The 18,816-nt window shown below is 41.7% G+C and overlaps 1 protein-coding gene across 1 annotated transcript in view; it reads left to right on the top strand.

Annotated features, from left to right (window-relative positions):
• The window catches only part of LOC146629223 (laminin subunit gamma-3-like), a 43,753-nt gene that overhangs the window by 10,047 nt on the left and 14,890 nt on the right, over nucleotides 1–18,816 (top strand). Inside the window, exons 3-9 of the mRNA XM_085359921.1 lie at nucleotides 10,705–10,893; nucleotides 11,136–11,381; nucleotides 12,628–12,781; nucleotides 12,890–13,032; nucleotides 13,204–13,382; nucleotides 16,623–16,803; nucleotides 17,889–18,133. Of these exons, the coding sequence (XP_085216047.1) occupies nucleotides 10,705–10,893; nucleotides 11,136–11,381; nucleotides 12,628–12,781; nucleotides 12,890–13,032; nucleotides 13,204–13,382; nucleotides 16,623–16,803; nucleotides 17,889–18,133 (1,337 nt within the window). The remainder of the gene's footprint in view (nucleotides 1–10,704; nucleotides 10,894–11,135; nucleotides 11,382–12,627; nucleotides 12,782–12,889; nucleotides 13,033–13,203; nucleotides 13,383–16,622; nucleotides 16,804–17,888; nucleotides 18,134–18,816) is intronic.

Below are 18,816 nucleotides of genomic sequence, written 5' to 3'. Positions count from 1 at the left end.
TCCTGTCTCTTATGTCTCTTCTCAATCTGGTTGTCTCCTTCTCTGTCACACGTTCTTTCTCTCTCCCTCTCTGCCTCTTCTTGTTCGGCAGACTCCCTTGTCAGTCTCTTGCTCTCTCCCGCTTCCTTCTTCCTGTCAGCTAAAAACTCCACCTGCTCTCACCAGTCACCTTGACTTTGTTATGTTTTTTTTCTTCTCCTTTTTACGTCCTTTACTCCCCTCTGTGGGGAGCGTTCTCCAGTTTCTACTCCCTATGTGGCCTTCTGTCTTTCATTGTTGTATTTCCTTTATATTGGCATAGTAGTCCATGCTGTTCTTTTATGCTTTTACGAAGGCGAACAAATGCTTTTATTTTAAATAGGAGGTAGTAGCATTAGTACTTCAACTTGGACCACAGAGAGGGAAAGTGGGGAGGTAATAAATGAAAATCAGTTTTGTGTTTTCAGCATCGTTTGAACACAATCCGTGCAATTTTTATTAACTCAATCATGAACTTGCTTAACAGTTTTGGCATCAAAGTGGTTTATACACAGCAAGCGATACTTTGGAGTGTCGTAATCGTATCTTTATCATTTTCCCCTGTCAGGTCTCCTCAAATTATGAACAATTTTCACTGAACAAACACACACACACATACACACCCATGCACACATACACACCCACACAGACACTTTTCAGGATGCGTTAAAAATATATACCTGGCTCAGACACTATGCAAATGATGAATGAGAGGAAAGCAATGTGTCCTCTGAGTCATGTATTATAAATGTTTCTTATGATGTGTGCCCTGGACTGACACTTGAATAGCGCTGGCTGTTTATTAGAAAAGGAAGCTAGTTAAAATTATCCTCTTCTTTTTTTTTTTTTTTGGAAATGAATGATGATGGCTTGTCGCCTTGTGAACACAAGCTGGCTTCCTTTATATAACAGCAAGCAAACAAGCAAGAGAGGCGCTCCATGAATCTATAAGTTCTGGTCAAGGGGAACTATCAAAGTAAGTTGATTAGAGACATCCTGTTCATCGTGTGTCACTAGGAGGGCGGACCAACCTGCTGTTTCTTCTATCAGAATCTTAATTGCTGTATAATTACCTAACGACTTGTATCATCATGCGGGGTGTGCCCACAGACAAAACTGGGATGGAATTTATTCGCTGGCTGCCGAGGGAAGCTGCAGCCAATGGTGCTTCATAATCATGATTTATTAACACTCCCTGAGTCGTGTCGGTCCTATTTGCTGTAGAGCAGCACAACAGATTGGAAATGTTAATATTTGTGGTGGAACTCTCTGCCGAGCTCTTGTGCTGCAGGGCCGATGAAGTCAGACACATGTTGTTAGAATGCAAAAAAAAAAAAAAGAACATGTGTGTACACTATAGGTTTCCACAGTTTCACAAACCTTTACTTTACTACACCACACCACAGGACCGGACGCATTTCTTTATAGCATGTTGGCTGTGGTAATTGCATATACATCATCCATAAAACTGGGCAGAGGCCCTAATTTATGATCTCAAGGGGGATATGGAGGCATAATTATAATGTATAGATAAAATGGGAACACTCAATTTTCTATGCACCCCATATTGCAGGAGAGCGCTCATTAATCAAAGAAACAATTGAAACACACGATGCTCTCAACACTGTGCTGGTTAGTGAGTGTTAGGGAGCTTTATCTGAGTTCCCCTGTTAGCGCCTCTTTCTAATAGGCCTGTGTTCTCTTACAGGGTGCGTTACATTTATACTTACGTCTTAAGAAAACACTACCATCACTGGGAGGTGGTCGGTATATATAAAAGCTGCAACATCCATCTCATGTACAGCATTGTGCAAAAGACTTGGGTTTTCAAGTTATACATTGATTTGCATGTCATTGAGTGAAATAAGTGTTTGATCCTCCAGCAAAACTTGACTTAGTACAAGAAGACAAGAACCCTTCTCAGCCTCTTTACAGAAACTCTTTAAATCCTTTAGGTTTCTTGGCTGCTGCTTGGAAACTTGAAGCTTTAACTTCCTCCACAGATTTTCTATCAGACTTAGGTCTGGAGACTGGCTAGGTCGTTCCATGACATTAATGTGCTTCTTCTTTAGCCACTCCTTTGTTGCCTTGGTGGTAAGTTTTGGGTTACTGTCATGCCGGAAAACCTACTCAAACCCATCTTCTGTGTTCTGACTGAGGGAAGGGGGTTCTGGTCCAAGATTTTGCAACACAAGGCCCCCTTTCATTGGCCCTCAGTGCAGTGAAGTCATCCTGAACCCTTAGAACAAAGCATAATGTTTCCATCTTGACTGTGTGGATGGTGTCTTTGGGTCATACTCAGCCAGTTTCTTCCCCCAAACATGGTGGGTCGGTTTGATGCCAAAGAGCTTGATTTGGTTTCATCTGACCACAGCGCCTTCTCCCAAACCTTCTCTGACTCATTTAGATGTTCACTGGCAAACTTTTTAAGACAGGTCTGTACATGTGCTTCTTTAGGCAGGGGAACCTTGTTGGCGCTGCAAGATTTCAATTCAATCTAGTGCAGTGTGTTACCAATGATCTTGCTGACTGTGTTCCCAACTGCCTTCAGATCATGAACAAGTTCCACCTTTCTAGTTTTGGGTTGCAATTTCATATTCAATAGACCTTTCTTATGATCATCCTTACCCCAAGAGATAAGCTCTTGCATGTAGATACACAGACAGATGGCAACTGATGGTCATTTTACATTTCTTCCATTTCTGAATAATCAAACAATAGCTGTCAACTTCTCGCCAAGCCTCTTGCTGATTGTCTTGTAGCCCATGCCAGTGTTGTGCAGGTCTACAATCTTGTGCCTGACATCATTTGGCTGCTCTTTGGTCTTGCCCATGGTGGTGGAGAGGTCGGAATTGAAGAAATTGTTTATGCAGACAGGTGTACTTTGTACACATAACAAGTTGAGATCAGCAGGATCGGTAATTGATTGATTGTTTCCTTGTAATCTGTGTGCCTCTTGGACACACAGCCAGTCTGTGGGAGCCAGAATTCTGGCTGGGATGTAGAGGACCAAATACTTAATTCATTCAGTGACATGCAAATCGATTTATTACATTTTACTAATCTGTTGTTTTCTGGATTTTTTTGAAAGTGAGTGCAAACCAACAAATTCAGTAACCAGTATAAATACTTGTGGGGGGATTTCTGAGGACATTGCTTCAATTTTCTTTTCTTTTTTATATCTTTTGTTTGTGTTCAGGTCGGTAAAATTCCTTTTTTCTGTGTAATTTTATGGATGTAGCTAGTTCGTTGCACTGAGTTTTCCTTGTCTGAACTGATTTCATCAGGGAAAGGTCGAAACCTTTTCAAATCTGCAATCACTGACAGTGTGACTAGAAGCTAAGACAGGCAGAGAGAGTGAGCACATTGTTTATCTTTCTGTTTATTTTTGTGTAGAATAAATGTGCTGGTCGTGAGGAGATAAGTAAAGCGTGCCAAATAGGATCAGCAGTAGAAATTACATGGAAAGATGCTTTGTAACGGACTACATCTGTCTTATTTTGCACTTTTTCACTTCCTTTTCCCCTCACTGTCGCTCCTCATATCCCATCATGCTGATACAGGCCAGGCATTTCAGGGCTTAGCCTGCAACAAATGCAACCCACCAGAGAGATTAAGGGGCTGAATAAACCACCACTAGAGCCAGCTTCCCTCTGTATCAGTTCTTCTGCCTCAACTTTCTCTGAAAGATTTTTCCAACTAATGACCTTAGAGAGGCTGACGATGGCATTTAAGGAGGCATTTGGGAAATGCGCGCCCTGACTTCCTCTATCTCCTTCTAAAGTGCCCCTTTGTTGGTAAACACTGACTCACAGCATTCTCCAGTTTAACTTGGCATTCTAATGAGCATGCAGTAAGCAGCACACTTGGTCATTTCTTCATCTGTGCCTTAATTGATGCAAGGAGACAGGTACTCTGGGTGATGGCCTTTATTAGCCTGATTTCAATGTACGTACTTCACTGCTCAAAAGCCCAGACCAGGAGAAAAAAAATCGCTTCAGTTCCCTGACCTCCTCCACCAGACTGCAGTGGGCGTGACATTTAGTTATGCAAAACCAGTGCACATTATTCAAAAATTTGGCCCTGCACAAATGTCAAAGTGAGAAACAAGCATATGCTGTTATGAAACAGAACAAGGAAAAGAAAGACCTTTTTATTCAGCGGCTTTGGAGGAGATGCACATGCTGTATTCAGGTGCGTGTGATAGACTGAATGAAGCTGGCCGTCTTCATCGCCTGAATATTAAAGCCAAGTGCTGAAAACACGTGATTTGTCTGCATTTATAAACTGGCCCAATGATCCCAGTTTGTGGATGCACAGCGTGGACTTACAAACACAGCTAACGATCGCTCAGATCAAACTGAGCTTCCCCTTCAAATCCCTATAAACTAAATACTTAATCCCATCACTTCACATTAATAAAAATGCACAAATACCTACCTCGTGTGTGATTTCCCATTTATAATATTCTATTTGTGCAAAGAAAGAGAGAATAATTAAATGACTGAATAAAACAGACCCAGTGTTGTTTTTAATCATGCCTGACTTTTAAAATAACAATATTAAATTGCAGTTTTGTGCCACATGAACCCATTATTGCGTTGTTTATGTTAATTATTTTATAATGAAAATGATGTGGCAATATGCTTTTGGCTGGAAACAATTGGAAAAGCCCTGAGAAGGATCATACTGAGGATTGAACATTAAAACCGCTCCTTACATTAGGTACTAATTGGATTCAGAATGGTTGACCACTTACAGATGGGCAAAGATTTAAAGAATAAAAACAAGAGGGGAAAAAAATCTACCGCCATGATGGTGCTTTGGACTTTGCACTAATTGCCAATGTCAGTTCTAATAAATGAATTAACTATTTAAGCTTAATCACAGATTGTATTCAAAAGATGAAGCAGCTTCCGAGTGAAGCCAATTTGGAAATGTGCATATTTTGTAAAAGCCAGCAAGAGCCAACTCCTCTGGTTGCAAATCAGATTGTATAGTCTTATGTGAGAAAATAGCCTTTCAATTATAATTTTCTATGGCCTCTTCCAAGACTTTATTGGTGTGTATATGTCCTGATATGATAGGTGAACCTTCACTATATGGACAAAAGTATTGGGCCATACCTTGTATCTTCAAATTCTGGTGTTTTCAGTCACGTTGTCACAGGTCCATAAAATCAAGATTTTTGCCATTCAGTCTGCCTTTACAAACATTTGTGAGAGAATGGGTAATTCACCGATGCTGCTGTAATAGGATGCCACTGCAACAAGTCATAAAGGTCTATTCTCCTACATGTTCCACAATCAACTTCATTGGTACAGAACATGTGAAGTTACAGGGCAGCGTCGTCTAGTCCTCAGTCACCAACGCTCTACAGATTCACTGACTGCTGAGTTCCAAACCATTTTTGGTATTAACATGAGCACAAGGAACTTCATTGAGTGGGCTTCTAAGGCTAAGTAGCTCCTGTAGGTGTAATCAGTAGGTTGCCCAGTACTTTTGTCTATGTAGTGTATCTTTTCAAGAAGATCAGAGTGTTGTACAAAAGGAGGATTAGAAAAAAAAAGAATAGATAAGAAATAAGTGAAATATATCTTAGTAGGTGCTAAACATACACAGTCATGGACAAAAAAGATACAGACAGACTCAAATGCTAGTAAGTAAAAATAAGTTTAATGGTGCATTCCTGAAGAAGTTGGTAGTCCCAGTCAGAACTTTTTGTGGAATGCCCCCTTAACTTCAATTTTCCTCTCGGAAAGTCTTACCATAACACCCTGAGGTGGTAAATCCAATCCAGTTAGCAATCCAAGATGGCGGCACTGAACATAAACCATAGTAAAACTGTAAACATTTCATTTGTACTGCCACTGTTATGTATTATTGACTCACTAAATGAGCCATATGTAGAGCACTAACCAGACTCTGTCTATTAATGTGTTTTTTAAGTGCAAAGTCTCATGCAGTCTTGTGCTGTTTTGCTAGTGATGCTATGAACCAAAACAAGTTTTTTCTCGCCTTTTCTGGAATGCGCTCCAAGGTATCTGGAATGCGGTATGGGCATAATTTTAAAAGACTCAAAAGAAAGGAGAAAATTTGACTTTGAAGGGAATGCTGTTACACAGTTTGGGGGTAAACACAGAGAGGACACGGTCTCCTCTGGGTTTAAATCTAGAGTGGGGGAAAGCCAGAAGCATCTGACCGGAGGGACCTGGAAACTGAATAGGGTTGTAGGGGTCAGCGATGTAAGAAGGAGTCAAGCCATGAGAGGCTTTGTAAACAAGCAGGAAGCTCTTGCAATTGATTCCACACCTCACTGGCAACCAGTGGAGAGAAGCTACCAGAGGTGCAATATGATCTCTTTTTTCGTGTGTCTATGAGGACCCCAGCAGCAGCATTATGGACAGGCTGTAGACGGGACTGAGAGGACTGACTGAGACCAGAGTAAAGTGAAATGCACTAGTCTAAGCAAATGAATCTCAATTTTGCAATGTCTCAGAAAAAAAATCTGTTTTATTGTCAACAGCTAAAGGAAATTCTGTTAAGAATTGGATGCCCTCAAAGCGTATGATGATTTTATCCATCCTGGGATTGAGGACACGATATAGTTGAATATCATCAGCAAAGCAGTGAAAGGAGATATCGTGTTTACTGATGATTTGACCCAAAGCAAGCACTTTCTGATTGCCAAGTGTGAGCGTGCACTGCTCGGTCGGCAGGTCCACTTTCAAAAGCACCAAGATGGTGGAGGTCAAAGTGCTCATCTCAAAGCACGTGTGATATCCTGGTTGCTACATCAATCATTTATATGCAGTCTGGGTTTATAATGTTTAGTAGTTCCCCCTTTTCACTTGAGCTTGTTTGTCATTAGTTTGATGGCTATTTGCTCACAGACTAAACAGCTTTAACCTGATGATAAAACTTTATATACGCAACTGCCAACGTTGTTACAGTTCATCCTGAGGTTAACATCTATACAGTGTGAGTGCTGCGATTCAAATTTAATGCATGGGAATCCATCTAACATGTGCAAAGACGAAAAAAAATGGATAAACTTCCAAACCTATAAACATAAATGTTTAGTTGTTGAGGTACTTTAGTCTAGGGGACGGCTGAAGTAGTCAAACATCCTGAGTTTGTCTCTTCATGCCATATAACACGGCTCACTGTGGATCTTACAGTTAAGTCTCAGATAACAGTCTCACCTTTTAATTACATGAAAAAAGAATAAGCAGTTTAAGATTATTATTGATTGGCTTTTTTAAGCAGTTTTATGGAATTAGCATTTAATAAGACATCATAAATCTCTTGTTCAGCTCCTCCCTAACATCTAGGTAACCCAGAGCCAGAGTGAGGCAACATGAGCTACAGCCACTGCTGTTAGAGTTTCCATCCCCGGGATACCCAGGGGGCCTTGGCTGTAACAATTTGGCTGACAGCGTCTATACACAAAACAGCAATTGATGCATTTATTTTCCACAGTCACAGCACGACAGAACGTATTTCCCCAGTCATCCGTACTGCACACATTATGTATGGCGCTGGACACAATATACTGCCCCTCCCTCTCTCCTCTGCAGCAGTCCACTTATTCAGAGCCCATGACAAGCCACATCTGCAGCAGCAGTCACTAGCAGCATATCTGTGTTAAATTAGAGAACAACATCGCCATAACAGTCGCGCAGCAGATTTAACCCGGCTTCCACCCTTGAGGCCTTAAAGTGGCAGGCCAAAAAGTTCTCTCTCTGTCTCTGCTTTTCTTTCCTCCTTCCCTTCATTAAAGCAGTGTGTTCACATGCATTAGTAAATAAATTTCCTTGGCCAGAAGCATTTTAATGTTCCAGTGGGCTAAGGAGACAAGCCTCCTGGAAAATGTGGAGCTCTTGAAAAACTCATGTTTGTGAAATCACATCCATGCGGCAGTATTGTTTAATGTGCATGGGAGGGGGGGCAGAAAATGTAGGAATCTGTTATAGTCCACGATTATTTTCATGCGTGTTTGTGCTGAGTCGTGAAGTGACGAGTAGCCTAAACACTTAAGTGGCACAGCTGAGTTGCTTGTTTTCCTTGTGTGTCTGGCTTCACACGTCATCAAGGGCCCCACACGTCGCCCTTCATTCTCAGAAAGACCTCCCAAGATGGTGCAGATGACACGCGGTGATCTTAAGAAACTCAATTTAGTCAGAAAATAAATCTTGAGACTTTAGAGGCAAATGTAATAACAGAGGAGAGTTGGGCTACGATCTCTTTCAAAACAAAACAGACACACACACACACAAAAAAAATATTTAAGAACCATCTCTCCTTGGAATATGTTTCCTCCTTTTCTGTCTCCATCTGGTGCTAAAGTTATTACAAGCTACCACGAGCGGCGATAACCGCTATCTTTGGAAGAACGACTCCGTTTGAGAGAGGAGCAGTGAATGATGCTCAGATGTGAACGAGAGAAATGAGTGAAGCCGCCTGTCTTTCATTTGTTCCACAGTGGCCGCCTGCGCCCCTGCAGCTATCTCTCAGTGATGCATTCCACTGTATTTCTATTGGCCACAAGTGGCTCCATTAATGAAGCGCATTAGTCCTGGGTGTGAATGCGCTCCTGCAGAGAGAATGAGTGCAGGGATGGGGCGCAGGTAGAATAAGCACTGGTAGAAAAGAGCTTTTTTGGAGTGTGATGTATATATATGATGGAGGACTCGTCTTTAAGAAAAAAAAAAACAAGGAGAAATATTGCTCTGCCATCACAAAAGAGACAAGGAGAGCAGAGCACTGAAGTGCAGGGCTCCTTAGCTGAAAGGGGAGGAGCGCGAGAAGGTGAAAGCAGAATAGGAGGATTGTGTGGATTTGTCAAAGGATTCAAAACGCACTGCTCCAGACGTTAGCATCACAGAAATCCCAGTTCATTAACAGGCCGAGTGAGCGGTCATTGATTCATTGATAAAATGATTCTCAAGGGATGCGGTTGGCATGACGATGAGGAGCGTCACGTGATCCTGCCATTCAGCGTCACTTTGCGATCCGTGCCGTTAGCTTTTCTGAGGAGCCGATAAAATGATAATAGCGTCGAGGAGGCCCTCGGTGGCTCCGCTGCCTCATATCACGCTCAGTCATCTTCACACTCAGTAAAGTCAGCACATTTCTGCTGCCATTAAATTTACTATGGCTCATTGGGGATTGACACTGCACAACATCAGTGTCATTGGAATGCCTTGTGAAATTCAAGAAAGACTCACTTCTTCATGCTGGAAACAATCATTATTGCTAAATGCTCTGTTTAAATGACTGGCATTACATGCTTGAAAGTTACTATCATTCACCTCACATCGTCGAAGAACTAATCATTTTTTTTTTTCCCAGAAGTCTACACTTCATGAGGCAAAAGCATAATTGTTACCGCTAATGACTTTGCAGCTTTTATTCCATCTCATATACTCGCAGGTTCACGATGGGGGGGGGGGACACTGGTTGCGGTGACCCCCCCGCCCCCCCCATAACTAGAGGCAAGAATTTATTTACTCCAATATTCAGTAGTGTGAGCTGATTTAAAAATGCACAGCAGAGAGCTTTTCACTGAATTACACCGTAGGCTATGAGGGGAGTGATGGGAAATTTTAATGAGGACTCAGTAAAAAAAAAAGAAAAAAAAGAAAATCACATGCCTGCAGATTATTTGTGATTCATGTTACTGGTGTTCTGTAGAAGATATAAATAATATATATAATTAATTATTATATATATAATATTTGATTAATACTAAAACACAAAAAAAATCTTGCAGTGCACCAAAAAAAAAAAATATGCGCAGTCACACAAAGAAACTCAAATGCAGATACTATTTTTATACCTTATAATTAATGTCTTCCAAGAATGTTAGCACTTATTATTTTGTGGTACACTAATGTGCCACTTTAAATCATGTGAGAATTTTTTTTGTCTTAATGGCTTCAGAAGTTGTTGCTCAAACCGCTACGTAGGTCTCTTCGATTCAGCGTGTGACTTCAGAGCCACGGCAGGTCACCGAAAGCTGCTTTACATTCACTCCATATACCCATACATTATATCAGTGCCTCCACTGCTGTGGGTATTTTCTACGATTATCATGTCATATCATTCAGCACTACCCGTAGCTTAATGGATTTTGAAATGTGACATGAGGGCAAAAAGCAGCTCGGTAAATCGAGCAGAATTCATCGGGGATTTTATGCACGCGCATGTATATCAACACATTTTGCACGTGAGTAAATCCTTTAGAGTGGCTTAAAGGTGCAAGTTGTTCTTCAAAAGAGGTTTCAAAACAACAGTTTGTTTTTTCTGTTTTTTTTAGGACATCATAGAATTGGTAATCTCTCCCACTTGGAGGGGGAATTGCTTTACTTCTTGAAGGTCTTTCGGACCACATTTGGCTTATATTTTTCCCAAAGCAATTATAGACTGGGTGAATTTAGTTGTCTTGCGCTCTCCGCAGTGGGCTGTGGAGAGCACTATGTTTTTTTTTTTTCTTTTTTTTCCCTTTTATTAACAGAGCTGGAGTATCTATGGGGAGTAGGTGCAGTGATGGTCAGAGACACAGCGTCCTCTGCTGGTGATGAGGAAAACGTTGTTTTCTGTCCCCTGTTTGTGAGATAAACAACACTGTCTAAGCAGGTGTGCATGTGCATTACCAATGTGTCTTTTTTGTGTGTTTTTCAGGTGTATGTGAATGCTCAGACTTCACCACCGGGACGACCTGTGAGCGCTGCCTGGATGGTTACTATGGCAACTCTTTGATTGGCACACCTGGTGATTGTCAGCCTTGCCCTTGCCCAGGCCAGACCAGCTGTGTCCAAATTGCAGAGACAGGACAGGTGGTCTGTACCAACTGCCCTGCAGGACAGACAGGTGACGTGAACAATTTAAACAAATTCGTATGGATGGGAAGCACACTGAGTAACGAGCTTTATGTCAAGATCAAAGCAGTCAGAGCGTCTCCACACGACAGCGTGATACTGAAAAGATGGTGGCTGTAGCGCACTCCACCTTAATTTGAGCTGAGGTCGGGTGACGGTGACCTCCAGCAGTGTTCTTTCTCATCTATTCATCTATTTCCTGCCCGTCTCTCTCTCACCTCATTCTCTGTGTAGGAATGCGCTGTCAGAGGTGTGAAGATGGCTACTATGGTGACCCCCTAGGGCTCTCAGGGGCAGCTCAGCCATGTGCGAGATGCAACTGCAATGGTAATGTGGACTTCAACGCGGTGGGAATATGTGACCACGTCACTGGGCGCTGTCTGAAGTGCCTGGGACACACGGAGGGAGATCACTGTGAACGCTGCCAGCAGGGTTTTTACGGCAACGCCCTGGACCAGACAGTGGGCCAGAAGTGCAAGTGTGAGTAACCGAGAGTGTGCCGGTAATTTATTATGACGCTACGATGTCAGTGCAAGATGAGCAATGAAAGATGGGTCTTCTGAAAGAGTTCCCCTGCACTTATAGATGTGTTTGGCTTGCTTCCCTTGGAAACATCCACTGCATTCAACCTTTTTTCCGGCAGTGTTGCATTTAAACTGTATCAGCATACAATTCATACTGTCATATTGTTGTGTTTACAACCAGAAAGCTAATGGACATATTCTACTAAAGGCTACTTGACCTTCAGGTTGGACTTTTAAAAAGAGGAAAAAATAGTCCATTCAAATTGCCTTCAATTCAAGAGTTCTATTTTGACAGGTATAGCTGTCTTGAGTCATGAAAGGCAAAAGCTGAAAATGGTTTGAACAAATGGCTGTGGGTCAGAAAGATAACACAAAAAAGAAGAGACTCGCTGGGCTGGGAGAATGGAAAGCGGGGGAAAAAAACTAACTGAAGTTACAAAAGCAGAAACAGTAATAGCTGTGACGTGTTTGTCCTTTGATTGTCTTATCCTTTTCTTATGCTTCATTCTACCACAGTTGAGCCTCTACAGAACAGAACAACACCACAGAGGGATATAGGACTTCTATTATTCTATTCTTTGTCTTTTCTTATTGTTTTCATAATGAATTGATAAACTGGGAAATGTAATATTTGGTTTGGCTGGTGACTGAAATCAAGCTGTATAACATAAACAAATCACTCATAACTGCAGATGTGAAAGCAAGATGTTGTGTTAGCTATTTGCTGATATATTACTATAATCATTTATAAAGGATGAGAAATGAAAATTTAAAAAAAACACTTCAACCCTGTTATGTTATGATTGTTGCACAGGTTGGCCACCAGTGGCACTCTGCAGCTTCCCTGTTAGCAACATGTGTTTGGAACACGATGAACAAGTAACCCACATCTCCTATTGAGACAATAAAGATTCCAAAACACACGTTTTTGATCGATGTAAAGGTATCAAACTCTGCACTAAAATTGGTCTACACAAAGATGCATATCCCTAGATGTTTCTCCTGGATCATTGTGGCTTGTTCTTAAAATCAAAACTTTATTTATCTTTGTTCGTCATACTAGCCTATTTAAATAGATGACAAATACAAGAAATCCAGTGTGCCAGTTGAAGATATACAAAGTAGGCGTATCTTGTACCGCAAGCTGTTTGCAAGCTGCAAACAGATTTTTTTGTTTCAAGTTTTGTGTTTATTTCCTTTAGCATGCAGCTGCAGCTCTGCTGGAACATCTGGGCATGTAAATGAATGCCATCCTCAGACAGGAAATTGTCATTGCCTCAGTCATGTGACCGGACGGGATTGCAGTTATTGCGAAGTTGGCTTCTTCAACCTCCAACCAGGCATTGGATGTGAAATGTAAACAGATCCCCTGTGCGCTTCAGAGTTGATTTGTATGAAAAGCAGTAATAACTATTCTTAGAAGCAGACTCTATCATTAATGTGTCATTTTCCTGCCTTCCTCAGATGCAAATGTAATCCAATTGGCTCATCGTCACTGGCATGCCATCCAATCACAGGGCAGTGTGTGTGTCGCACAGGAGTGGAGGGGAGACTGTGTGATACTTGCCGTTTGGGCTTCTTTGGATTCTCATCACGAGGTTGCAGAGGTACAGTACTTTACTCGAGGCATCACAACTGCACTATGTGCCATCCTCTAATCCTCTAATACTTCCTCTAATACAGATCACACATGAAGGCATTTCTAACTCTATAAATGTTTATCTCTGTTGCTTCCCCGGCTCTGCCATCCCCTTGTGGTCCCATCTTGCCTCACCAAGCCTGTAACTGTGACCCGATGGGCTCCGTTTCTATGCAGTGTCGCAGTAACGGCACCTGCCACTGCCGCCAGGGCTTTGTGGGTTACAAGTGTGACAAATGTGAGTTAAACTATTTCCACAACAGAGCCACACACCAGTGCGAGGAATGCCCAGTTTGTTATGGCCTTGTCAAGAAACAGGTGGGTCTATGTTTCGTTAAATTGTTTATGTTCGTTAATATTTGCGTTTGGAAGAAAAACAAAAAATCAGGATTTTTTAAATTTTTACTGCTTCGAATGACAAATTAGGGCACAGCATATAAAAATAAGCATTTGTAGTCAAATGGCAAACATGATAGCAAAAAAGCTACACAAGTTGACTGTGTTGGGAATGTGTATTCCTTAAATCTGCTTTGCGTGGCTGGCCGTCACTGACGGCTGTAACTGGACACAAGCACTTGGTATTTGTAAGAGTGCCATCTGTTGGTCAGAAAGCATCATTGCAGGTAAAGATCGCCATACAAGACATTCAAGTTAGAATAAGGAAGAAATTATATGGGATGTCACGGTTAAAACGGGACCCAAGTTTACATACACTTCAACTGCCAAGATAATGTCTCTGAAAGTATGTGATGTTAGCATGACAGCTAGGATGGCCTAATACAGTGTTTCCCAGATAATCTTCCTGATCAATTCTCACGGCAGACCTATGTGCCGCGGCGCAGTGGTTGTATGCTAATATATGAATAAGCATTTTTCACAGGATTGTGTGCAGCTAGGTGCTGCTAATGAAATGCATTTGACAGACATCATCAGCAGGTGTGAACACCTCTATAAAAGGAGGAGTTTTGAGAGTTTACTGGAGCATTCAGAGCGTCCCAGCAAATTCAACCCAAGGTCAAGTTGTGCAGTGCTGAGAAATTGCAAAAAAACCTGAGAGCTACATCTCAGGTGTCAGTTAGTATGTTAAATGTTAAAGTTCAAAATAGTACAATTTGTCTTAAGAGAGCTGTGCATATACCTGCAAACGACGAGCCAAAATTCCTCCACAAGGATGTGAGAGGCTGATAAAATCATACAGAACAAAAATCACGTCAATTTATTACTGCTAAAGGTGGATCTGGAGTGTACGAAGGACAGCACAGAGTCCTTTTCTCACGATAGTGTTTTTGTCCATCAATATTCATTCCTCTGTGAGCTCTATGTGGTCTCTACAAAAGAAAATGTCTTGCTATTTAATGCTCGATAGTTGGTTTAACTGTGTAATTTGATCTTTGGCAGGTTATTGGATAGATTTTTAACTTTTTTATTAAAAGTATCTGGCAATAATGACCCAATGAAAAACAATAATGTTGAGTTTTAATATAGTGCAAGGTTAATAAAGAAGTACAAATTAAAACCAGCTGCAGTTGGTCCTCGCAGTCCTGCTTTTCCTACTTAGGAAGCAGTAGACATCATGAATTGAATATGAATTCTTTTTTGTTTAGGAATGGACCTTTTTATCTGTGTTGACTCTGCAACTATTTAATCAATAATTTCTTCTACAAAATGTGAGATAATTCTGATCAGATTGAATGTACTTATGTGCATTTCTATAGCACTCTCTAGTTTTACTTATGACTCAAACCACTTAAAGACTGCGAGTCACATTTTAACCTTATATACATGCAGCGCTTTACTCTATAAACTTAAAACACTTTATCTCCTTCACGTTCAATTAACCTAACATGTCTTCAGACTTTAGGTGGAAGCAGGGCAAAAGCTACGCAGGCAAAAAGAGATCATGCAAACGCCACACACAAGCTTACTCTGAAGCAATATTGTAAACCACTGTAACTGCTGTGCCGACTGGAGCCTACAATTCAGTCTTAAAACACTCTAATAAAAGTGAAGTGTAGCATTTTACAAAATATCGCTTCAGTTTAGGTGTCAGTGTTTCAGACTATAGCTTTCTTGACCTTGCATTGGGTCTTTATTTTCTGCACCTTCCCACATTCTCACTATGTTCCTTGCAGGTCCGTGCACTAGTCCATATTATTGTTTTGCACACCTACGCAAGGTGTTTTTGGCACACTTTTAATGCGTGAGGGGCAATTTGATCCTGAAATAACACAGTCCCCATAGTACATCCTGCCTTTGTAGACCCTCATGGCAGCCATATGGCTCCTTTGTATTTGTAGATTGCAAGTAAACAGTGGCTGTGCAGTGAAACAGAAAAATGATCTCCCGCGCTGCTCCTCTCTGTCCCTTTAGATTTGTAGCAGCCCACGTCTGTATGCTAAGGTGCCGTGTCTCTGGATTTGCCTTCGGAGGACAATCCAATAGCGCAGATGTGTTCTTTCTGTTCTCTGTGCATTTTCTTGTTCCGGCTAAAGTGGCTGCATGTTCTCACCGGGCCGACTTGTACCTGTGTGAATGCATGCTGTGATTTCCACAGTGTTAGCGATTCAGTGAACATCCCAACCCTTGTCTGCTGCGAACACCTGCAATTACTCTCACTGTCCTGAGTCTCCCCCAGCTCTCGCTTTCTGCTGCTCGCGCTCTCTGTCTTTCCGCTCCTACTTTTCCTGTGGTTCAAACATAGAAAGGGGGGGAAAAAAGACTAACGAGCACAGAGAGAGAGAGGTTGAGAAAAGACAGAGACGTGCGAGGGACGATCAAGAACGGTGTGAAAAAGCCCGTGGATGACAGCAGAATTTAGAGGAGAATTTTATTTTATTTTTTATATATTTTTAAAATGGACGGGACTTGATTAAATGCAAGAATGAATAACTCAGAAAAAGCACTCACTGTTTTATCTGAGTGGTGTTAAGCTGACGAGGCCTTATTAATACACTGATGATTGCTCTCTAAAGTGATCGGCAAGAAATTCCTGCTAACACAGAACACACGTGATGTGCACACACGTGCACAACGTACGGCTACCAGCTTAACAAAAGGTGTAATCACAGCCAGATCGCAGGCTCTATTTATATAGCTCTGGACTATTTTTTAACTGCCGGGGTCAGCAAACTGTTGCCAATCACGGCACTTTTATTCCATTTTCAGACCCGGACTTCCATTCTCTAAGAAGTCTAATCTAGTTATCTGCAGAAATGCTTTCCTCGGCCGCACGCTATGCGGGGAATAGTGAGTGGATGCGGATATGAAAACAGTGTTCTGTGCTTATCCTGTTTTTGGTATTCATTTATTCATTGCTTTTGGTGAAATACTACATTTTGATGTTTTGGTGCACCAAGAATCTGAGTCCTATCTCAATCCTTGCATCTGAATAAATAAATACAGATGGAGGTAGATAGATATTCTGTTGTGGTGTTTTGTTTTTTTCAAGTGTTTTGTTTGGTTTTTCTTGCTTTTTTGTGTTTTTTGTGTTTTTTTTGTTTTTTTTTAAACCCGTATTCTCATTCACACCTTCGGTGAAAAATCTCGATGCTATTACAGGCGGAAAAGCTCAGGACTCGGCTGCAGGATTTGGAAAAGCTCCTGGCTCACTTTGATTGCAGAGGTAGATTCGGGAAGCGGCACCACCTGCTGAAGTATCACATGGCCAGGCTTTATGAGCATGAGCACCAAAGGGAGGATACTCTGCCCAATGCTCTGGAGGATTTTCTGGCCTTCCAAGGTATCAGCAGCCAGGAGCCGAGATAATTCCGCTGTCACTCCTTTTAATGTTTCCTCCGTGGTCATGACATCTTGCAAGGCACTTGGCAGCCTTTGCCTTGTGAAACATGATGCTCGCTTAATGTGCCATTGTAACCGCTGTGTCACGCTTTGGCTATGAGATGATAACATGCCATATCAGTACATACAAGACCAGCCGCAGAAACTTGATGTGAAACCGCTCCCGGCGTTTCGAAAATCTGCTGCTGTTGCTCTGTGTCTGTCTCCTCCAGTGTGACTGGGCTACATATACAACGCAACAAAGCGATTAAATCAGGAAGCAAGGCGACAATGCAAACCTCTCCCAATTACTTTAACACAATGTTGATATATCCTCATTATCTTTGGAGGGGAAAAGGCTTACAGGCTCAGCTGCACAAGCCAAATGGAGACAAATCATAACAATATAGAACAGGGCGCCGTGTGACCAACTTAATCCCTGTTTATATGACAGCCAGGGCATCGCTAATCCCTGCTTATTATGATTATAGTTGCAATCATGATAACAGTTGCCCAACAATCGCCCTCCCATCACCCACGCTATATATACACACACACACGTTGTTACCAGTCGTGCTCTTTAAGGCACTGGATGGCCCAGTAATGATTTAATGAGTATGTGGAATCAACAGACTCGCTGTGTGGGCACACACAAGCTCCTTCCTTCTCATTTTATCAGACACGGAGTCAAAGCTACAAGTAAAGCATGTCCCAAAATGAAGCAACAAAGCGGACAGATTGTACTAATTGTTCTGTAAAATGCCTTTGCAGCCAGTTAAATTAGAAACACGACAGCAAACAAAGTGAAATTGCAAAAAAAAAAATACGAGCATCTGGATAAATTTCCATATGGTTCTGCTTATTCTGACTACCGATATGTAGAATGGATGAGAGTCCTCACATGAATTAACACAGTAAATGAGGGAGCCGAGAATGAGAGATGTGTCAAAATACGGCTTTCCAGCTACAAAGAGTTGGAAGAATGGTATTCTTGGTGAAGAAATCCATGAAAGACTTAACGTGGTTTTATTTGCTTTGTTCTTACAGAGGCACGGGAGGCCTTAATAAAACAATTTTCCTTGCTGGAAGCTTCTACAGGCACACTTTTAGCCCAGCTGCATGGCATTACATCTTCTTTGAACTGCAGCATCAGCATGACAGAGGAAGAGGGGAAGGAGAGGAGGAAGGATGAAAGCAGCGGGGCTGTGTGTCAGACCTTCACAGACACTCTACACATGATCAGAGTGTCTCAGAAACAACTGAAGCAGGCAACACAAGACCTGGACAATATGGTAGGTGACCTAAATGTACACTTTGTCCTCAGTATTGTAGCCACCTCAAACACTTTATCAGTTATGACTTGCTAGCACCACTTTGGACACCCTTTGGGTTTCCAAACTGCCTTAATTCTTTATAGCATAGATTCAACAAGGTGCTGGAAACGTTCCTTGGATTTTGTTCCATGAAGTGAATCTCCAGCCTCTGTTGGTACGAGGCAGGATGGATCCATTCTTTTATGTGGGCTACTCCAAAATCTGAGCCCACCATCCAGTTGCTGCAGCAGAAATTGAGACTCATCAGATCAGGAAATATAGTTGCTGCCTGACAAGCCTGTGTGAACTGTAGCCTCAGTTTTCCTGTGAGAGTTCACCCAGTGTGGTCTTCTGCTGCTGCAGCTCATCTGCTTCCAGTCTTGGCATGTTGTGTGTTAATAAAATAATTTCATTTTTGTCACCGACCTGTTTTTCCTGACAAATACAAGACAATAACTAAATAAAAACGAACACACAAGGAAGAAAACGATGATGACATTGATGATGATGACAATTTTGCTGAAAGGATTCTGGAGAGACAAGATCCAATCAGAACTAATTAAGTTGTGCAGGAAGGTGGAATGGGTTTTGGAAATGATCTAAACTGAAGTAATCTCCTTGTGCGGTAAGGTTAGAGAGAAGGATAGAAATGACGGAGGAAA

This window comes from Diplotaxodon limnothrissa, linkage group LG7 (assembly GCF_057381915.1).
Source record: "Diplotaxodon limnothrissa isolate DT_005_m linkage group LG7, D_limnothrissa_male_GT1.1, whole genome shotgun sequence".
NCBI classification, from domain to species: domain Eukaryota; kingdom Metazoa; phylum Chordata; class Actinopteri; order Cichliformes; family Cichlidae; genus Diplotaxodon; species Diplotaxodon limnothrissa.
Note: the sequence above shows the minus strand (reverse complement) of the source record. Positions and strands in the feature narration are given on the sequence as shown.